We start from the raw sequence: 23,407 nt of genomic DNA, 5'->3' as shown, positions 1-23,407 counted from the left end.
TTTACAAAGAATTACTTGGTAATGTGATCAAAGAAGACATCTTTGGTGTCATGACCACTTGTCTGGTGGAAAATAATCTTGAATAAAGCAAGTGCCACATCAGCACTGACGGAGCAGCTTCCATGACAGCAAACAAGGACAAGGGAGGAAATCTATGTGTGGAGCCAGAGGAAATGGGCGAGATACTAAATGAGTACTTTGCATCAGTATTCACCAAAGAGAAGGACTTGGTGGATGAGGACTCTGGGAAAGAGTGTTTACATCATTTGAGTCATGTTGAGATCAAAAAGGTGGTGGTATTGGGGTTCTTAAAAAACATTAAGGTAGACAAGTCCCCAGGGCCTGATGGGATATACCCCAGAAAGCTGAGAGAGGTAAGGGAGGAAATTGCTGGGGCCTTGAGAGAAATCTTTGTATCCTCACTGGCTGCAGAGGAGGTCGCAGAGGATTGGAGACTACCAATGTTGTTCCTTTGTTTAAGGGTTAGAAAGAGTAATCCAGGTAACTGCGGGCCATTGAACCTTACATCTGTGGTAGAGAAATTATTGGAGACGATTCGTCGAGACAGGATTTATTCCCACCTGGAAATAAGTGGACGTATTAGCAAGAGGCAACATGGTTTTGTGAAGGGGAGGTCATGTCTCACAAACAAGATTGAGTTTTTCGAGGAAGTGACGAAGATGATTGATGAGGGTAGGGCAGTGGATGTTGTCTACATGGACTTCAGTAAGGCCTTTGACAAGGTCCCTCATATAGCAGACTGGTGCTGAAGGTGACGGCGCATGGGATCAGAGGTGAGCTGGCAAGGTGGATACAAAACTGGGTCCGTCAAAGAAGTCATGATGTGGAGATGCCAGTGTTGGACTGGGGTAGTAAGTTGCCTCACAACCCCAGGTTAAAGTCCAACAAGTTTATTTGGTAGCAAAAGCCACTAGCTTTCGGAGCGCTTGTGCTCCTTCATCAGGTAAGTCGGAGTTCTGTTCACAAACAGGGCATATAAAGACACAAACTCAATTTACAAAATAATGGTTGGAATGCGAGTCTTTACAGGTAATCAAGTCTCAAAGGTACAGACAATGTGAGTGGAGAGAGCGTTAAGCACAGGTTAAAGAGATGTATATTGTCTCCAGACAGGACTGTTAATGAGATTTTGCAAGTCCAGGCAAGTCGTGGGGGTTACAGATAGTGTGACATGAACCCAAGATCCCGATTGAGGCCGTTCTCATGTGCAGAACTTGGCTATCAGTCTCTGCTCAGTGACTCTGCGCTGTTGTGTGTCATGAAGGCTGTCTTGGAGAACACTTACCCGACGATCAGAGGTCGAATGCCCATGAACGCTGAAGTGTTCCCCAACAGGAAGAGAACACTCTTGCCTGGTGATTATCGAGCAGTGTTCATTCATCTGTTGTCGTAGTATCTGCATGGTCTCCCCAATGTACCATGCCTCAGGACATCGTTTCCTGCAGCGTATCAGGTAGACATATCAGGGGAGACCATGCAGACGCTATGATATACCAACCATTATTTTGTAAATTGAGTTTGTGTCTTTATATGCCCTGTTTGTAAACAGAACTCTCTCTCATCTGACAAAGGAGCAGCAAGCACTCCGAAAGCTAGTGGCTTTTGCTACCAAATAAACCTGTTGGACTTTAACCTGGTGTTATGAGACTTCTTACTCTGTCAAAGAAGACAGAGGGTAGCAGTGGAAGGGTACATTTCTGAATGGAGGGCTGTGACAAGTGGCATTCCTAGGGATCAGTACTGGGACCTTTGCTGTTTGTAATATATATAAATTATTTGGAGGAAACGCAACTGGTTTGATTAGTAAGTTTGCGCTTGAGACAAAGGTTGGTGGATTTGCAGATAGCGATGAGGACAATCAGAGGATACAGCAGGATATAGATTGGTTGACTATGTGGGCGGAGAGATGGCAGATGGAGTTTAATCTGGACAAATGTGAGGTAATGCACTTTGGAAGGTCTAATACAGATCAGAAATATACAGTAAGTGGCAGAACCTTCAAGCGTATTGTTAGGCAAAGAGATCTGGGTGTATGAGTACACAGGTCACTGAAAGCAGCAATGCAGGTGGAGAAGGTAGTCAAGGAAACATATGACATGCTTGCCTTCATTGGCGGGGCCATTGAGTTTAAAAATTGGCAAGTCATGTTACAGCTTTATAGAAGCTTAGTTAGGCTGCACTTGGATTATAGTGTTCAATTCTGGTCGCCACACTACCAGAAGGACGTGGAGGCTTTAGAGAGGGTACAGAAAAGATTTACCAGGATGTTGCCTGATATGGAGGGCATTAGCTATGAGGAGAGGTTGGAGAAACTTGGTTTGTTCTCACTAGAACCATGGATGTTGAAGGGCGACCTGATTGAAATCTACAAGATTATGAGAAGCATGGACAGAGTGGATAGTCAGAAGCTTTTTCCAAGGATGGAAGAGTCAATTACTAGGGGGCACAGCTTTAAGGTGTGAGGGGCAAGGTTTAAAGGAGAGGTATGAGGCAGTTGTTTTTTTTTTACACAGAGGGTGCTGAGTGCCTGCAACTCATTGCCGGGGGAGGTAGTGGAAGCGGATATGGTAATGACTTTTAAGGGGTGTCTAGACAAATATATGAATACAATAAGAATGGAAGGAAATGGTCCTCAGAAGAACAGGGGATTTTAGTTAAGTCAGGCAGCATGGTTGGTGCAGGCTTGGACGTCCGAAAGGCATGTTCCTGTACTATAATATTCTTTGTTCAAACAGCAAAAGAGTTTGAGAGTAATGTGAAAGCACATTTGGATGAAGGAGTACAATATCAAGGGTAGGAGTCTTAGCAGTATTGAGGAACAGAAGGACCGTGGGGTCCGGGTCCATAGAACTCTTAAATTGGCCTCGCACGTGGAGGATGTGGTCAAGACGGCGTATGGTGTACTGGCTTTCATTAATCGAGGGATGGAGTTCTTCGGGAGGTAATGCTGCAACTTTATAAGACCCTTGTCAGACCCCACTTGGAGTACTGTGCGCAGTTCTGGTCACCTCACTGCAGGAAGGATGTGGAAGCTATTGAGAGGGTGTAGAGGAGATTTACAAGGATGTTGCCTGGATTGGGAGGCATGCCATATGAAGATAAGTTGAGGGAGCTAGGTCTCTTCTCCCTGGGGAGACGAAGGTTGAGAGGCGACCTGATAGAGGTTTATAAAACGTTGAGAGGTATAGATAGGGTGGATTCTCGGAGGCTATTTCCCAGGGCTGAAATGGTCACTACGAGAGGACACAGGTTTAAGGTGCTGGGGAGCAAGTACAGAGGAGATGTTGGGGTAAGTTTTTCACTCAGAGGGTGGTGAGTGAGTGGAATCGGCTGCCGTCGGTGGTGGTAGAGGTGAACTCGCTGGGGTCTTTTAAAAGACTTCCGGATGAGTACATGGGATTTAATGGGATTGGGAGTTACAGATAGTTCTATGGACTAGTAGGTATGGATATGATCGGCGCAACTTGTGGGCCGAAGGGCCTGTTTGTGCTGTAGTGCTGTATGTTCTATGTTCACAGAATCCTGACAGCCAGGTCAGCTATTGTATCCTCATTGCAAATCCCTCATTGCCAAAACAATGGCACCCGAGTTAACTGCAGTGTTAACCCAACAGTGAAAATTGTGCATTATGGAAGTCACATCCTTAGAAGTCCATTTCTTTACTATTTTGTGTGAAGAGATGGGCATTGAGTACCAGGGTTTACTCAAGCGTACAGAAGTACGATGGCTGACTCAAGGAAAGGCTCCCTCCCTGCTTTGAGCTCCAGAGAAGTGCTCAAAAGAATTTTCAGCTGTGTGTGAATATTTAACTCAAGCAACCTGTGACTGCCTGAGTAAAATAGATTAATTGAAAGGAAATCAACTGCAGACGATCATCAAGTCAGGGGTGCAAGCACAGCAAGATCACATAGAAACTGACAGAAATTGGCCTAAATGCAAAGAATGCTGGGATTGTCTCAGTCCAAAAACAGTCTGCCTGGAAACAGGTCTTTGCAAAATTCAAGCTCAAATTGAAAACTAAAGATGCACCAGGACACATCTGCATGTGTGAAAGGTCCGTTATACATTTCTTGAGAAACAAATCACCATTATACATGGGACATGCATCAGTGAAACAAAAAATCTGACGCATATTAGAAGCTGAAAATAGACATCTAGCACACAAAAGGTCCACCATCGAAACCCCATCAACAATAATATGAAACCAATCATATTGTGGGGTGGGGTGGGGTGGGAGGAGGAGGAGGAGGAGAAGGAGAGAGAGACCTGAGAGTTCAATGTACTGACGGAATCACAAGGATTGGGGGTAGTATGTGAATTGTTAAATGATCAATTAACTCGAGAGAAAGAGAAAATTGTTAAAGTTGTATTAGCAATTTTGAAAAATCTGAGGGTCGATAAGTCCCCTGGGCCAGATGGGATATATCCTAGGCTACTTTGGGAGGCAAGGGATGAGATTGCGGAGCCTTTAGCTTTGATCTTTGGGTTCACACTGTCCACGAGGATTATAAGAAGTCTGACAACACCAGGTTTGTGCCAGAGAACTGGAGAATGACAAATGTTGTTTCCTCAAGAGAGGAAATAGGAATTACCCTGGTAATTATAGGCCAGTTAGTCTTGCTTCAGTGGACGGTAAATTAATGGAAAGAGTCCTGAGAGATAGGATTTATGACCATTTAGAAAGATGCAGCTTAATCCAGGATAGTCAGCACGGTTTTGTGAGGGGTAAGTCCTTCCTCACAAATTTGATTGAATTCTTTGAGGAGATAATTAAGTGTGTAGACGAAGGTAGAGCAGTTGATGTATACATGGATTTTAGTAAGGCATTTGATAAGGTTCCCCATGTAGGCTCATGAAGAAAGTAAGGAGGTGTGGGATAGAAGGAAATTTGGTCAATTGGATAAATAATTGGCTGTCTCATAGAATGCAGAGGGTGGTGGTGGAAGGAAAATTTTCAGACTGGAGAGCAGTTAGCAGTGCTGTACCACAGGGATCAGTACTGGGTCCTCTGCTATTTGTGATTTTTATCAATGACTTGGAAGAGGGGGCTGAAGGGTGTGTCAGTAAATTTGCTGATGACACAAAGATTGGTGGAGTAGTGGATGAGGTGGCTGCAACGAGACATTGATAGGATGCAGAGCTGGGCAAAAAAGTGGCAGATGGAGTTTAACCCTGATAAGTGCGAGATGATTCATTTTTGTAGGACAAACTTGAATGCCGATTACAGGGTCAATGGCAGGGTTCTGAGGAATATGGAGAAGCAGAGAGATCTTGGGGTTCATATCCACAGATCTCTGAAGATTGCCACTCAAGTGGACAGAGCCATGAAGAAGGCTCTGTGTTAGCGTTTAGTAACAGGAGGTTTGAGTTTAAGAGCCGTGGGGTTATGCTGCAACTATACTGGACTTTGGCAAGACAACATTTTGAATACTGTGTGCAGTTCTGGTCACCCCATTATAAGGACGTGGAAGCACTGGAGAGACTGCAGAGGAGATTTACCAGGATACTGCCTGGTTTGGAGGGTAGGTCTGAGAAAAGGCTGAGGAAGCTGGGGCTTTTTACAGCAGAGGAGGATCAGAGGTGACTTAGAGGTTTATAAGATGATGAGGGGGAATAGATAGAGTAGACGTGCAGAGACTATTTCCTCGGGTGAATGTAGCTGTTATTAGGGGGCATAACTTTAAGGTTCATGATGAGAGAATTAGGAGGGATGTCCAAGGTAGATTCTTTACTCAGAGTGTGGGTGGGGTGTGGAATGCACTGCCTGCTGTGATAGTGGAGTCGGACACTTTAGGAATTTTCCAGCAGTTATTGGATAGGCATATGGAGCACACCAGAATGATAGAGTGGGATAGCTTGATCTTGGGTTTGGATATAGCTTGGCACAACATCGATGACCGAGGGGCTTGTACTGTGCTGTACTATTCTATGTTCTACATGTCGTCCTTTTGCTGATATAAGCAGAGGTGTTTCACTGAAATCCAATAATGTGCAGTGCCGTTGATTCAGTCTGCAGGATATTAAAAATACCGCAGACAACAATTTCCATACAAAGATTTAATAGGTGATGATTGCTGATGTGCTAAACTTACAGATATAGCCAGTGAAGTGGGGTGACTGAAATAATTTTACACAAAATATTAATAATTTTAAAGTAGGTAAACGTAGTTGAGTATTAACAGCTTTAAAAGAATAGTTTGAGTCTTCAGCATGATAGTATGGGAACATAACAATCATAAACTTAATAACCTTCAAAAGATGGGTAAGTAAAAGTGCGATAAGCAGCACAGACCTGAACGCCAGTTACAGAAAGGAGACAGCTACAGTCTGTACAAATCTGCTTATTAAGATTTTATAGTGCAGGTGTGATAACCAAAAGATACAAATATTTATCAGGAAGACACCTTATGGGGACAGGTTCCGCCTCCCAAGCATGTTTGTAAGTAAAAGTCTCTGTGACTTGACTTAATCGGTTTCAATCTATCATAATTTTCAGCCATTTGAATGAGCTGAATGTTAAAATGCCAGGGGAAAAAAGAGAACATGTTGATTGCCACAAATACATTTCAAAGTTGCAGATCAAAACTAGCACTTTGGCAGGAGAAAAGCAGCAAGTGGGTTGATTGAGATATTCAAGGTAGCATCAGCAAATCTGCTGGCAAATTCATACTCAATCTCAACTCCAGACACCCCAAGTTGTTCGGCTGGAGCAGGACATAGAGGGAGAGATTCTTAGCAGGAGTGCTGAGGAGTTAAAAATAAACAAAAAATGCCAGGCAAGGTGTTGGAATGCTCCTCTTGCAGGATGTGGGAGATCAGGGAGACCTCCAGTATCCCTGACGCCAACACCTGCAAAAGAGGCATCCAGCTGCAGCTGCTAGCAAAGTGTGTTAGGGAACTGGACAAGGAGCTTGATGACCTCCGTCTAATTCGGGAGAATGAGAATGAGAGATCGTAGCTTTAGGGAGGTAGTTACACCTCAGTGGCAGAGCACAGGAAATTGGGTTACTGTAAGAAGAGGAAATGGAAATGTGAAAGGACAGGCAGAGCAGGCCTGTGGCCATTCCCCTCCACAACAGGTATACCAAATTGGATACTGTTGTCGGGGACGCTTTACCTGGGACAAGCTGCGACAGCCGGAACACTGATACTGGAGTCTGGTTCTGCAGCGCAAAAGAGTGGGGGGAAGAAGAGGAGAGCAGTAGTGATAGGGGACTCAATGGTCAGAGGTACGGACAGAGGTTCTGTGGTCGGGAGAGAGACTCCAGCATGGTTTGTTGCCTCCCAGTGCCAAGGTCAGGGATGTCTCTGATCGCGTGCACAATGTTCTAAAGCGGGAAGGTGATCAGCCAGATGTTGTGGTACACATTGGTACCAATGACGTAGGTACGAAGAGTGGGGAGGCCCTAAAGAAAGAGTATAGAGAGCTTGGACGGAAGTTAAAAAGCAGGACCCCAAGGGTAGTAATCTCAGGATTGCTACCTATACTACGTGCTAGTGAGGGTGAGGATGCTTGGATGGATGAACATATGGCTGAGGAACTGGTGTAGGGAGCAGGGTTTCCGATTTTTGGATCATTGGGACCTCTTCTGGGGCAGGTGGGACCTGTACAAGAGAGATGAGTTACACCTAAACGACAAGGGGACAAATACACTTGCAGGGAGATTTGCTAGTGTTATCGGGGAGCGTTTAAACTAGATTTGCAGGGGGATGGGAACCGAATGCCAGTGCAGATAATGCAGCGGGGGTAAAAAGACAGGTTAGTTCAAGCAACATCACAAATGAAAGGGATGAGTGTGATGGAAATAATCTTTTGAGGTGCGTCTACTTCAATGCCAGGAGTATTGTGGGGAAGACAGATGAGCTGAAGGCGTGAATTGACACGTAGAAATATGACATTATAGCTATTAGTGAAACTTGGCTACAGGAGGGGCAGGACTGGCAGCTCAATGTTCCAGGGTTCCAATGTTTCAGGCATGATAGAGACAGAGGGATAAAAGGTGGGGGGTGGCATTGTTGGTCAGGGAAAACGTTGCTGTGGTACTCAGACAGGATAGGTTAGGGAGCTTGTCTACAGAGGCCCTATGGGTGGAGCTGAGAAACAGGAAAGGTATGACCACATTAATGGGGTTGTATTATAGACCACCCAAAAGTCAGTGAGAATTGGAGGAGCAAATCAGCAGAGAGGTAGCTGACAACTGCAAGAAACACAAAGTTGTGATAGTTGGGGATTTTAATATTCTACATATAGATTCGGACTCGCATACTGTTAAAGGTTTAGACGGGGTAGAGTTTGTAAAATGTGTTCAGGAGAATTTTCTATATCAGTATATAGAGGTGCCAACTAGACAGGATGCGAAATTGGATCTCCTATTGGGAAATGAGTTAGGGCAGGTGACGGATGTGAGTGTGAGGGAACACTTTGGATCCAGTGATCATAATGCCATTAGTTTCAACCTGATCATGGATAAGGATAGATCTGGTCCTCAGCTTGAAGTTCGGAACTGGAAAAGGGCCAAATTTGATGAAATGAGAAGGGATTTGGGAAGTGTGGATTGGCACAGGCTGTTCTCTGGTAAGGATGTAAATAGAAAGTGGGAGGCCTTCAAAAGAGAAATTTTGAGAGTGCAGCGTTTGTATGTTCCTGTCAGGATTAAAGGCAAAGTAAAATTGGTTCTCGAGGGAGATTGTAACACTGATTAAGAGGATGAGATAGTTGTATGCAATGTACAGGCAGCAAGGAACAGATCAGATGCTTGAGGAGTATAAAAAGTGCAAGAAGCTACTTAAGAGGGAAATCAGGAGGGCTATAAGAAGACATGAGGTTGTTTGGCAGAGTGAAGGCAAATCCAAAGAGCTTCTATAGGTATGTAAAGAGCAAAAGGATAGTGAGTGATAAAATTGGTCGTCTTGAAGACCAGAGTGGTAGACTGTGTATGGAACCAAGAGATGGGGGAGATACTAAATGGGTTTTTTGCAAACGTATTTACTGAGGAAGTGGACATGGAGTCTACGGAAATAGGTAGGGAGGTCATGGAATCTTTACAGATCACAGGTGAGGAGGTGCTGGCTGTCTTGAGGCAAATCAGAGTGGATAAATCCCCAGGATGAGAGATTATTCCCATGGACCTTGAGGGAGGCTAGTGTTGAACTTGCAGGGGCCCTGGCAGACATTTAAAATGTCAGTATTCACGGGAGAGGTGCCAGATGATTGGAGGGTGGTTCATGTTGTTCCATTGTTTAAAAAAGGTTCCAAAAGAAATCCAGGAAATTATAGGCCAGTAAGTTTGATGTCAGTGGTTGGCAAGTTATCGGAAGGTGTGATATGGGATAGGATCTACAAATATTTGGATAGACAGGGACTTATTAGGGAGAGTCAACATGGCTTTGTGCGTGGGAGGTCATGTTTGACCAATCTTTTACAGTTTTTCAAGGAGGCTACCAGGAAAGTGGATGAAGGGATTTCAGCAAGGCCTTTGATAAGGTCCCTCATGGGAGGCTAGTTAGGAAGGTTCAGTTGCTAGGTATACATGCGGAGGTAGTAAATTGGATCAGACATTGGCTCAACGGAAGAAGCCAGAGAGTGGTTTTGGAGGATTGCTTCTCCGCGTGGAGGCCTGTGACGAGTGGTGTGCCGGAGGGATCGGTGTTGGGTCCATTGTTGTTTGTCGTCTATTTCAATGATCTGGATGATAATGTGGTAAATTGGATCAGCAAATTTGCTGATGATACAAAGACTGGAGGTGTAGTGGACAGTGAGGAAGGCTTTCAAAGCTTGCCGAAGGATTTGGACCCATTAGAAAAATGGGCTGAAAAATGGCAAATGGAATTTAAACGCAGACAAGTGGGAGGTATTGCACTTTGGAAGGACAAACCCAAAGTAGAACATACAGGATAAATGGTAGGCAGAGTCTAGAGTGCAGTTGAACAGAGGGACCTGGGAATGCAGGTACAGAATTGCTAAAAGTGGCATCACAGGTGGATAGGGTCGTAAAGAGTGCTTTTGGTACAATGGCCTTTATAAATCAGAGTATCAAGTGTAAAAGTTGGAGTGTTATGGTAAGGTTGTATAACACAGTAAAAAGTCTGACAACACCAGCTTTTAGTCCAACCGATTTATTTGATAGTAAACTCACAAGCTTTCAAGGTTTCCCTCTTCGTCAGGTGAATGGAGAGTTCTGGCCTTGGACAGAAAATGCTCTGTTTACCCCAGTCCAATGCCGGCACATCCACATCAAGGTTGTATAAGGCATTGGTGAGGCTGAATTTAGAGTATCGTGAACAATTTTGGTCACCTAGTTACAGGAAGGATGCAACTAAGGTTGAAAGAGTGCAGAGAAGGTTCACAAGGATGTTGCTGGGACTTGAGAAGCTGAGTTACAGAGAGAGATTGAATAGGTTAGGACTTTATTCCCTGGAACGTAGAAGAATGAGGGGAAATTTGATTGAGGTGTACAAGATTTTGATGGGTATAGATAGAGTGAATGCAAGCAGGCTTTTTGCACTGAGGCTAGAGGAGAAAAAAAACTAGAGAGCATGGGTTAAGAGTGAAAGGAGAAAAGTTTAAAGGGAATATTGGGGGGGGGAAATTCTTCACGTAGAGTGTGGTGGGAATGTGGAATGAGCTGCGGGATAAAGTGGTAAATGCGGGGTCACTTTTAACATTTAAGAAAAACTTGGACGGGTTCATGGATGAGCGGGTGTGGAGGGATACGGTCCAAGTGCAGGTCAGTGGGACTAGACAAAAAAATGGTTCGGCACAGACAAGAAGGGCCAAAAGGACTGTTTCTGAGCTGTAACTTTCTACGGTTCTATAGGTTTAAGGTGGGAGGGAAGGGTCAGAGGGGCAATTCTTTTCACTCAGAGGGTGGTGGGTGTCTGGAACGAGTTACCAGAGGCAGTAGTAGAGCTGGGTACAATTTTGTCTTTTAAAAAGCATTTAGACAGTTACATGGGTATAAGATGGGTATATCTGGATATGGGCCAAATGCGGGCAACTCTGGGATTAGTTTTACAATCCTGCATTGTTAGAAGGATGGTTGTGTGTTTTTGGACAGGTTATTTTCATTTTCAGTTTGGAGCCGCAGGTTTGAGCTTCAGTTTTAGAAGGGACAGCAAGCTAAAAAGTGTTATCCTTCTCTCTCTGTTGCTTTGAAAATTCTGCTGGTTAGCTGAAAACAAAATCTTGTTTTCCTGAAGGGTGAAAATCTGCTGATGAGAGCTAGAACAGAGTTTCTTTGGTGTTTTGGGGAACCTGTCTTGTCTTCAAACTGCTGAGTCTCAAGAACATTTGATTGCAGAATTCAACTAACGGCCTCAATCCCAGTATCATGTGAGCTGTAATCAATGCTGTTTTGAAAATATTTAAAGGGTTGTTTATGGAGGTTGGCTTTGATTAGAACAGCTTACATATGTTCATTAGGGATTATACATTATTGTGGTTTTGTTTTTGTTTGTAATTGTTAGAAGTTCTTGCCTATTTTCCTTTCATACATGTTAACTATATTCTTAAATAAACTTTGTTTGATGAAAGCTCCCTAGTGGGTTACTTGAATCGTACCTGAAGTGAAACATCTCATGCTCACCATAGTCAAATTCAAAATGCAAAACTTATGATTCAGGTGGGCATCATAAAACACTTCAGAGTTTCTAACCTCAATAATAGTAAGCACATATATAATCATTTTTTGAATTTTATAGATGTAAACTGTATTTTTGTATTTTCTTGTGAGCTTTGGCCAACGATTAGTTTATCCCTTAGCACAATGGGAAACAGGTTTAAGGACTCTTTTGGAATCAAGTATAGAGTAGTACACTTTATTAACAGAGGCAGGCCAGACAGATGCAGTATCAAGGTTTTTGAAAAGAATAGAAAGCTTCAGCTTCTGGCTGTATTGAATAGCTGCTTCAGCCTTCACTGATATAAGGGGCAAAAAACAGATAAAAAGAATAACTTTGTTATTGTTCTTAGGACTGCAGGTGTTAAAGCCGACACCAGAACCTACTGGATTTGCGTAGGTGAAGTTACTCGGTAACGGGGAAGAATGTCTATGGGTTCAGTTGACCAATGAATTCCTAATTCTGCTACAGGGTAATGTGCTATTGGCTGAAGTAATAAAGTGTATTAATGTAATCATCCAGTTTGGGTGACAGATGGGGTGGGCAGGAAGATCAAATCTTATGAAATGTACATCTATTGTGCCCATGTGATGCATCAGACACAGAATCTTCTGACCATGCCCAGTATATGTTGGTTAAATAAAATGTCTTTTACTGTATACTTCTTTCGCAGTCTTTGTGTCTGCTGTGATCAGAGGAATACCAGTCTTCCCAACGGGATACCCCGAAAAATTCCCCTTACACAGATGATCAAGAGTAGACTGATGCGTGGCAATTGGCTGGGTTGGATTTGTACTGCTTTTTTTAGGTAAGGATATACCTGGGCAATTTTCCACATTGTTGGGTGTTGTAACTGTACTAGAAGAGCTTGGCTAGGGGAGCAGCAAGTTCTGGAGCACAAGTCTTCAGTACTATTGGTGGGATGTTATCAGGGCCCATTGCCTTTGCAGAGTCCAGTTCCTTCAACTGTTTCTTGATATCACGTGGAGCGAATCAAATTGGCTGGAGATGGATCATCCACTCAGCCCATCTGGCTGAAGATTGCTGCGAATACTTCAGCCTTAGCTTTTGCACTGTTGTGCTGGGCTCCTCCATCATTGAGAATAGGGCGTTTGTGGAGCCTCCTCCTCCAGTGAGTTGTTTAATTGTCCACCACCATTCATGGCTGCATATGGCAGGACTGCAGAACTTAAATCTGATCCATTGCTTGTGGTATCGCTTAGCTTTATCACTTGCTAAATGTAATATCTCCAAATTAGCAGATGACACAAAGCTGTGTACAAGGGTGAGCTGTGCAAAGGATGTAGAGATACTTCAGTGTGATTTGGACAAGCTGAATGAGTGGACAAATGAATAGCAGATGCAGTATTAAGTGGATAAATGAGAAGCTACTCATTTTGGCAGCAAAAACAGGGAGACAGATTATTACCTGAATAGCTATAAATTAGGAGAGGGGAATGTGCAATTAGACCTGGGTGTCCTTAAACATCAGTCGATGAAGTTAAGCATGCAGGTGCAGCAGGCAGTAAAGGCAGCAAATGGGATATTGGCCTTCATAGCGAGAGGATTCAAGTGCAGGAGCAAGATGTCTTGCTACAGTTATACAGGGCCTTGGTGAGGCCATATCTGGAATATTTTGTGCAGTTTTGGTCTCCTTATCTAAGGAAGGATGTTTTTGCTATAGAGGGATGCATAGAAGGTTTCCCAGACCTATTCCTGGGATGGCTGCACTGACATATGAGGAGAGATTGAGTCAGTTCGGATTATATTTGCTAGCGTTCAGAGGAGAGGGGAATCTCAAAAACACAAAGTCCTAGCAGGACTAGACAAGATAAATGCAAGGAGGATGTTCCCAATGGCGATGGTGTCCAGAACCAGAGGTCACAGTCTGAGGATACAGGGCAGACCATTAGGACTGAGATAAGGAGAAATTTCTTCATCCAGAGAGTGGTCAGCCTATGAAATTCACTACTATAGAAAGCAGTTGAGGCCAAAACATGTATGTTTTCAAAGAGTTAGAGATAGCTCTTGGTGTGAAGGTGATCAAAGGATATGGGGTTAGGGGGAGTAGAGGCAGCATCTCACCATTCATAGAAGTCCTACAGTGCAGGAGGCCGCCATTCGGCCCATTGATTCTGCACCAACAACAATCTCATCCAGGCTTTATCACTATAACCCTACGTATTTACTTTGCTAATCCCCCGAACACTAAGAGTCAATTTAGTGTGGCCAATCAACCAACCTGCACATCTTTGGACTGTGGGAGGAAACCCATGCAAACAGAGGAAACATGCCAACTGAGGCCAGAATTGAACTGGGTCCCTGGTGCGGTGAGACAGTAGTGCTAACTACTATGTATTGTACCAGATGATCAGTCCTGATCATAATGAATGGTGGAGCACGTTCAAGTGGTGAAGTTTCAAGATTTGAATGTCCTACTCTTTCTCCTGTTCTCTATGTTTAGAGATAAAAAGCTTTTTCTTAAGGTGAGTTTGGAAGAATAGGTAGTGTGCCCTGACATAAAAATCACTGTCTACATATTAATTTCCAGGGTCTGCTTGTGTGTAATGAACTCACTGAAGCTATGTATTGGGAACCCATAAAATGTACAGCTTTGTATGAATTTCCCCATTTCTGCTTACAATTGATCTTCACTCTGTTGTGCCTCTAGCATCTGCTTCACATCCAGAATTCAGTGACTGAGGACCAGCTTGTGTTTGATGTTTTTCTAAATCTGTGTTTTTCTGCATTATTTATCTAATCATCACCTAATCAAATCCAGACACAGTCTTCTTCAAACCTTTTCTACATTTCCAGTGGATTGAAGGTGTTAAGTTCCATAATAATCTTTCAGCCTTCCCAACCCAAGCTGGAAGCTATTCCTTACTTGTTGAGCTTGACAGTTTAGATGATGAAACATTAAATTTGTCCCTAGTTTGGTCAATAAGATTGTAGGCTAGAAATTGAGGCTATTCTGAGACTGTGATGAATATAAAATCTAAAGCAGATTGCTGAGAGTAACAGCTGTTGGGATCTCTGCAAAAGACATGAGGAACAAAGAGCCATTACTCTGATAGCCAATGAATCAGCTTCAAATAGAAATGGAAGTTAAACAAGTATGGTAAGCATAAAGGAACAAAGTGATTGCTGCTCTGATCCTCTTGCTCCATTGAAACTTGATGTTAGACAAACTTATGGACATTTGCTGAACATCTGTCAGAATATAGAGTCAGTAGACCAGCTCCAATAACAGGCAAGTTTTCAAGCTACACTTGTTACGATGCAGAGTGGAAAGAGAACCCCTATTAGAGACTGGTGCTGTCAGGGTGGCCTGAACCTGGACTTCCGGAGTCTGCTCCTTGCCAGTTGTTCATGCTTCCCTATAGCTCTTCCCACAGGCTCCACGTCAACACGGATTTTAAAACATTTCTTTGAATTTTTATCCTGCACATTTCGCTTCTACCAATATACTTTCCTCTGTGCTTCACCAAGCACTTCACAGGCCATTCATCTCTTTTCTTATGTTTCTTATCCTCTTCTCTCAATTTGTTCTTTTTTAAATGATGTTGAATGTAATATCAAGGCAGGATCTGGAAACACAAGGGTGACTACCTTTCTCTCAACGCATGCTGAATGCTTCCAGCATTTTGTTTTATTATTCATATATAGCTAATGACTCATTTAAAATTCAATAGCAACATTTTAATACACAAATAATGGCTCCAATAATTAACTGTATCTAGGAGAAATGCCCAATAGCTTTTAAAGCAATAATAATAAAACAACAATTTTTAGCTACAAAAAAACCTAGATTTCCCCAAGTGATCCTGACAGTAAATCACATATGATGCACATATCAAAGTGGCTGCTCAAAAAACACGAGCTGGGTCTTTCAGATTATTGACAATAGTTTATACAGCTTCTTACCATATCGGACGCCTGCTCCTTGACTGAGTAGATCTGATAAAAGCTGCCCTGCTAAACCCTCGTCGTCATCCTCATCATCGTCATCCTGGTCCTCCCACATGTCATTAACTTCATCTGAATACGAGACAGAAAATATTCACAACATTTTTACATTTAACAGTTAACTGTAAACATCGGAAAGGACCAAAAAGAGGATGCCTTTTGGAATACACCAGACATGACCTCTGACCTTGAGTAGGAATATATGTTGATAGTTGTCTAAGGTTAGAAGCTTCAATCATGAAAATACATGGAGATATATTTATGCTATAGGTTTCTGGGATATGGGGATTGCTGGCAAATCCAACATTTATTGTCTGTTCTAAGTGCTCTCAAGGGTAGTGGTAGACATTATGTAATATCTTGCTGCACTATTTCAGTTAATAATCAGGCACACTGTTGTGCTAATAAATAGGTAAGACCAGGTAAGGACTGTAAATTTTCTTCCCTAAATGACATGAGTGAACAAGGAGTCCTGTCCACCATTAGTGAAACAAGCCTTTTAATCCAGATTTATTTAATGAAATTTATTTATTTAAATCCCCTCAGCAGTCTTTGGATTACTAATCCAGTCACATACCACCATGGAAGCATACCCTTCTGTGGGTGGTACCTCTGTATGGTGAACTGCCAGTTGGCTGAGTCTGTTTTACTGTACATGTAAAAAGAGTAACTATGCAGGAGATGTAGAAAAGCTATCACTTCATATCTGGAGTGCTTGTGTAAATCATGGTGAGCCTCTCACCTAGATGTTATTTTTTCCCCAATCTTAGCCGACAACACTGTTACGAGGAAGGGAGATATTTATATTTACATGGAACCTTATTACATGTCTTCGCCACATCTCAGAGTATTATAGAATTCCTGTAGTGCAGAAGGAGGCCATTTGGCCCATCAAGTCTACACTGACCACAATCCCACTCAGTCCTATCTCCATAACCTCACATATTTATCCCACAAATCCCCTGACACTAGGGGCAATTTAGCACGGCCAATCAACCAAACCCGCACAGCTTTGGACCGTGGGAGGAAAACTGGAGCACCCAGAGGAAACCGGAGCACCCAGAGGAAACCCACGCAGACACAGGGAGAACGTGCAAACTCCATACAGATAGTGACCTGAGGCTGGAATCAAACCTTGATCCGTGGTGCTGTGAGGTGCTAACCATTATGCCATCCAGAATGGATACTGGGCTTCCATCCAAGCTAGAATTGAACCACCAACTTAAGGATGTCAGTTTGAATTATCTACAGTCCACTGCTCCACCAGCTGAGCTATAAAAAGGGGAACATCATCTCCTAATACTTTACATGTAATGAACTGCATTGCATGCAGATATATGCAGCAACTATTCTTCACCTAGCAAAAAGCCCTAAACAGTGCTAAAATGGATGACAAGTCAGTTTGTTTTCTTTTTGGGGAAAGGTAATTTCTTTACTAAAAGAAATGGAAAAGGATCATTAACACTTGTCTGAGCAGAGTGTACAGTATGTATCTTATTGGATTCCACAACTACAATCACTATTATGACAGGAACACTCCAAATTTATTCCACCGTTTATAAAAAGGGGAAATCAGAATAAAGAAATACCTTTCCATTTATGGATAGGAAGTGAGCCAGGTAATCAGGACAGTTCAAATTGAATCTCTCCTGTCTGTAGCAATAACATTAACAATACAGTTCAAATTGAATCTCTCCTGTCTGTAGCAATAACATTAACAATACAAACAAAATTTATAGCTTAATAGAGTTTCTGGCAGCTGCATGAAGATTGTAAAGAAATAAATGCATCGAGCAAGTGCGCTGAACTGACCATTTTTAAATTTGTAATGTGGTCCCATGTAGCTGTGTATCGAGAACAGGGCATATGGTAGGAACAACACAACACCACCATCTAGTGGTTTAGTGTCAAAACTATGATTAAAAACACATTTTAGAATCTAAATATGCTCAAATGATTCTGACACAATGCCAGTGACATTGAACAGGCAAGAGATCACCTTCCCTCAGTTACAAACTGAAAACGGCTAATGGAATTAAAATCTGAACAGCCAGCTTTATAATGCGTGCTGTGGTCTTGATAAAATACAGTCAATAAATGAATATGCAGCTTCGAAGACAAATACTTGTTATTTTAAGAATTAAGCAATAAAGTAAAACATGTCTTAGAAAATGAATTATGAGGCAGGGAAAGGGAGCAAGTGTTCACACTGACTGGGACCATACCTTGATTCCATTCTGCTGCTGTCGATTGCCGGGAGACGTTTGCTTCCATGACACTGGACAGTTCACCAATGAGCAGCTTGAAGAGTTTTACTAGTAGAGGAATGTTGGTCCAACGCTCTGGGTCTGTTCAAATAAAACAAATCACATGACTAGAAAATTCACCTCAGGCCAAACAGGATTGAGGATTGCTCAGATTAGGCATCGCAAGGTGCATAATTAAGTAATAAATAATTCAGAGTTCATAATTTAGATCTCTGAGTTAACTACACTTTTTAAAACTGCTGAGTCCAGAAACAACTAGAACGCTTACCAAAAGGTTAGTAGCCCCAACACCATTGCTTAACTACATAACAAATCTTCAAATTCACCTTCTGCCGATCCCTTGTCGACAGATCATTGAAGCACACAGCAGAGGAAAATTACAATTGAGCCCGCTGAATCTTCTGGCTCCCATTGCCCTGCTCTTTCTCTGAAGACCAACATTTTCCCCTTGTGAAGTATTATCCTTTTGAAAATTATTTCATTTTCATGTCACGTCTTTCCTTCATAAATCTATTTCCTCTTGTTATAGCCCAGAAACAGACCATTTACCCAACAGCATCCATGCTCATCAAACCTGACCCAAGCTTTTGAACTCCTCTATCAAATCTCCTTTAATCTTCTCTTTTCCAAAGAGAATAAGTCCACTTTCTCAATCCTATTCATTGGTTACTACATTTGAGTTTCAGGTCCTATAAACTGAAATTCACGTCTTTAGTGCATTCCAGTGGTCCTAATGCCGAGTCCTGGGGGAGCCCACTAAGTCTGAAAAACAATTGTCACCATCAGCACTCTGCTTTCTATCCCTTAGCCAAGTTAGCAAGACACTGTCACTGCCCCTTTAATTATATGGGCTTGAATTTTGCTAAAAGGTCAATTATGTGATACTTTATTAAATGTCTTCTGAAAGTCCATATACACTGCATTGGCCTTATCCATCCTCTCCCTTAATTCAACAAAAAAAACCTTCAGTTAAGTTAGTGAAATATAACTTGCTTTTAACAAATAAGTGTTGGTTTTCACTTCACTTCCATTTTTTCAATATACTCATCAGCACTGTAAACCAGTTTGAATGCACCCCACTCCAAGGGAATTCCTGCATTGGCTCCTCTTCCTACAGATGTCCACCCACCTAATATACTTCTGAACTTCCTGTACCTATAGGGTGAATGCCTCCTGGAAAAATTTTCATCTTCCCATATGTCCTGCAGTAACTCCAGTTAGAGTTTGAATAAATGGATCCATGGTTATTCAAATGAACTGCCCTGAAGTTCTCTCACGGTTATGAACTGCAAGAAACTTCTCTCAGCTGATCCATCATTTTGTTTTAAAGTATATTTGTGCATATATATTTCAATATATTCTTTTTAGTTTAGTATCCCTTACTCGTATTTATTACTTAATTATGCAACCAGATTTTTATTTAATGCAGTTCAGATCCCTTTAATGTTGACTCCTTCTTCTTAATTTGAATTTTATTCTCTTTGATCTATATAGAACATAGAACACTACAGCACAAACAGGCCCTTCAGCCCACAAGTTGCGCCGATCATATCCATACCTACCAGGCCATAGAACTATCTGTAACTCCCAATCGCATTAAATCCCATGTACTCATCCAGAAGTCTTTTAAAAGACCCCAGCGGGTCCGCCTCTACCACCACCAATGGCAGCCGATTCCACTCACTCACCACCCTCTGAGTGAAAAACTTACCCCTGACATCTCCTCTGTACTTGCTTCCCAGCACCTTAAACCTGTGTCCTCTTGTAGCGACCATTTCAGCCCTGGGAAATAGCCTCTGAGAATCCACCCTATCTATTCCTCTCAACATTTAATAAACCTCCATCAGGTCGCCTCTCAACCTTCGTCTCTCCAGGGAGAAGAGACCTAGCTCCCTCAACCTCATATGGCATGCCTCCCAATCCAGACAGCATTCTTGCAAATCTCCTCTGCACCCTCTCAACAGCTTCCACATCCTTCCTGTAGTGAGGCGACCAGAACTGCGCACAGTACTCCAAGTGGGGTCTGACAAGGGTCTTATAAAGTTGCAGCATTACCCCCCGAAGTACTCAATCCCTCGATTAATGAAGGCCAGTACACAATACGCCTTCTTGACCACATCCTCCACCTATTTAATTTAATTACTAATTATTGATATATTAAGCTATTATTGCCTCGTCACAAGTGTCAACTCACAAGTCAAATCTTCTGCTCCTTTTTACGTTGTACTAAAAACTAATTATTGTGCATTCTCTTCACATGCTCCTCCTGCACATACAACTGAAAGACTTCACACTCAGTTTATAGTCTAGTTTTACTAAAATCAAATCACCTTGTGATGTGGTTACCAGTGTTCAGTTTGTTTCAAAATAGGGGATGTGGGAATTTTTTTTAAAAGACTGATAAATTCTGGTCTTAAAAGTCTGGAGTTGAATTTGGAAATTCTTACTTTTCGCTGCCTTGGAGCGAGTGCGTATTCCCTCATCGGCACTGAATATTTCTTCCCCTTTTACCATGATATCCCGCAGCCTCTTGTCATCTGTGTTAATGCCGTGTTGTAGGAGTTTACACATTGCTACGGTGCTGTGGAGTTAACACAATCTGGTTAATGGCTAGTCCTGAAAAACTCACTTACAGCCCCTTTACAATGTTACAGAGTCACACATATTATAGCGAGCTCTAAAAACTTTTTTCTCTCACTTTGGAGGAGAGGGATGTACTGGGAAGTGGAGAGCTATAATTTTAGATCCACATCAAATATACTCAGAACTAATGACACCTTTATTAAAAACCCACTCACATGAAAGAGCAGCACCCAGAAAGCTCATGATACCAAATAAATATGGTGGTCTTTAATCTGGTGTTGTGAGACTTCTTACTGTCTTAACTCTGTCCCTGTATTACACCCAGCTAATTCTCATCAACTCTGCCCTGTATCAGACCCAGCCAATTCTCATCAACTCTGACCCTGTATTACACCCAATTCTCCTCATGTCCCTGGATTTCGTCCAGCCAATTCTCATCAACTCTGTCCCTGTATTCTACCCAGTCAATTCTCATTAACTCTATCCCTTTATTACACCTAGCAAATGCTCATCAACTCTGTCCCTGTATTATCCTTGTCAATTTCCCAATGTAATTTTTCTAGCTGCTTGTCTACTGCTTTATCAACCTGACGTATTTCCTAAGCTTGTTTATTTCGGTTTCATTTTATTTCCAAAGTCATCCAGTCTTGAAACATTAGCTCTGTTCTTCTGTCACATCTTCTGAGATTATCCAGCATGTTCTGTTTTGGTTTCAGATTCCAGCATCCGCCGTAATTTGCTTTTATCTTGCTGTTTCCTTCCTCTTTGGGCTGGAAACACACTGGCCAGAAAATGTCTCTTACACACATTAAAGAAATTCCTCCCCAAATCTGACCTTTATTCTATTATTTCTGAACCTATATTAGGATATTTGAAGTCTCTCATTATCACTCCATTATGCAGTGATCTTTCCACAATTTGCCTGCAAGTGTACTCAAACCCATCTTATTATCATTTGAAAGGATGTGAGGGATTGGCCAGAAAACTATAGGCCAGTCAGTCAGACTTCAGCGGTGGACAAATTATTAGAATCAATTCTGAAAACAGGATAAAATGTCACTCAGACATAATTGATCAAGGAGTGTCAGAATGGTTTTGTTAGGGAAAGATCATGTCTTACTTAACAGAATTGTTTGAGGAAGTAACAAGGAGGAGTGATGAGGAGAGGTGATATTGTCTACAGGAATTCAGTAAAACATATGACAGGGTCCCACAGAAGAATGGTCAGAAAAGTGAGGGACATTGGGGAAGTGACAAGTTGGATCCAAAATTGACTCAGTGACAGGAAGCAAAGGGTAACGATCAATGGATGTTTTTGTGAATGGAAAGTGGTTTCCAATGGTATTCCACAGGACTCAGTGTAGGGGTCCTTGCTGTTTGTTGTATAAATTGAACTAGACTCAAATCTGGGAAATTTGTAGATGATACAAAAGTGGGCTGTGTAGTGTAGTTGGTGGTGAAGGGGGTAGCTGATGATTCCAGAATGATGTCAATAGTTTGGCTGAGTGGGTGGAAAAGTGGCAAATGGAATTCTATCTGGAAAATGTGGAGGGAAAACAAAGCAAGAGAATATTCAATAAATGGGAAAATTATAGAGGAGTGAGGAAGTGAGAGATCTTGGAGTGAATGTCCACAGATCCCTGAAGGTGGCAAGACAGCTAGATAAAGTGGGGTCAAGAAAGAATATTGAACAATTTCCTTCGTTGGATGAGATACAGTACAAAAGCAGTGATATAATGCTAGAAGAAAACGTTGGTTAGGCCACAGCTGGAACTTTATGTACAAAATCTGATCACAGTGGGCCTCTGAAATTCACTGCCCAAGTTAGTGGCTGAGGTTGAAACACAACTTATTGAGAAGGTGCCTGGATCTCTATTTGAAGAGCTGAGACCTGCGAGGTGCTGGAAAGTGGGATTAAAATGAGCAGCGAGTTTCTTCTCTCTCTTTTTTGCCTTACACAGACATGGGCTGAATGGTTCCTTTCTGCACCATAACTTTGCTATGGTTCTATGATCCTCCCAAATAGAATAGGATGGCATACCTGACTTTGCCCTCATATTGTCCATAGAAGAGAGGCTGCCGACTTGTCCACTCAGACATGACAAACTCTAGGGCAGGTTTCCCAGTGGGTCCAGGCAGACTGCACAGGAACTCTAGCAGCGGCTCTAGCTGATTGTGAACGAGGTGTGCAAACACCATGATGAGAGACTGTAGAGAGAAATAGAATGAACTCCATGAGTCAGAACGTAAGGAATAGGAAGAATATGCCTCATCACCCATAAGCCTGCTCTCCCCTTCAGCAAGATTGCAGCCAATATTTGACCTCAATTCCACCTCCCCACTGAATTTATATATCCTTCGATTACGTTAGAGTCCAAAGGTTCAGCTATCCCAGCCATGAATATCCTCAGCAATACAGCACCTACAGCCAAATTGAGTACAGAATTCCATCAGTGCACAACTCTGAGGGATGAAATTCCTCCTACCTCAGTCAGTTTAAATTGATTTTTAAAAAAAATTAATTTGTGGGACATGGGCGTCACTGGCTGCCCAGCATTAATTGCATATCCCTAGTTGCCCAAGGGCAGTTGAGAGTTAACCACATTGCTAGAGTCACATGTAGACCAGACCAAGTAGGGTTGGCAGATTTCCTTCTCTAAAGGATATTAGTGAATATTTCTGACAATCCACAATGGTTTCATGGTCATCAATAGATTCTTAATTTCAGATATTTTTTACTGAACTCAAATTCAACCATTTGCCATGGCGGGATTCGAACGCGGGTCCCCAGAATATTAGCTGAGTTTCTGAATTAATAGTCTAGCGATAATACTATTAGGTCATCACTTTCCCTTTGCTCATCCCTTATTCTAAGATGATGCCATTTCCTCTACCTTGGCCCACAACTGCACTTGAAACATGAGCTATAGGGCAAAGAAGCATATGTT

At 42.3% G+C, this 23,407-nt stretch overlaps 1 protein-coding gene across 2 annotated transcripts in view; it reads right to left on the bottom strand.

The window, feature by feature from the left end:
* Positions 1-23,407, bottom strand: part of ipo9 (importin 9) — a 117,615-nt gene that overhangs the window by 4,204 nt on the left and 90,004 nt on the right. For both annotated transcript variants that reach the window (XM_080210111.1, XM_080210112.1), the window contains 4 exons: positions 22,501-22,667; positions 20,324-20,457; positions 17,835-17,957; positions 15,568-15,681 (listed from right to left, as the gene is read on the bottom strand). In XM_080210111.1, the coding sequence (XP_080066237.1) occupies positions 15,568-15,681; positions 17,835-17,957; positions 20,324-20,457; positions 22,501-22,667 (538 nt within the window). The remainder of the gene's footprint in view (positions 1-15,567; positions 15,682-17,834; positions 17,958-20,323; positions 20,458-22,500; positions 22,668-23,407) is intronic.

This window comes from Carcharhinus amblyrhynchos, chromosome 22, assembly GCF_965287045.1.
Source record: "Carcharhinus amblyrhynchos chromosome 22, sCarAmb.v2.hapA, whole genome shotgun sequence".
NCBI lineage: Eukaryota > Metazoa > Chordata > Chondrichthyes > Carcharhiniformes > Carcharhinidae > Carcharhinus > Carcharhinus amblyrhynchos.
The sequence above is the reverse complement of the archived record's forward strand: the minus strand, read 5'-3'. Positions and strand labels throughout refer to the sequence as shown.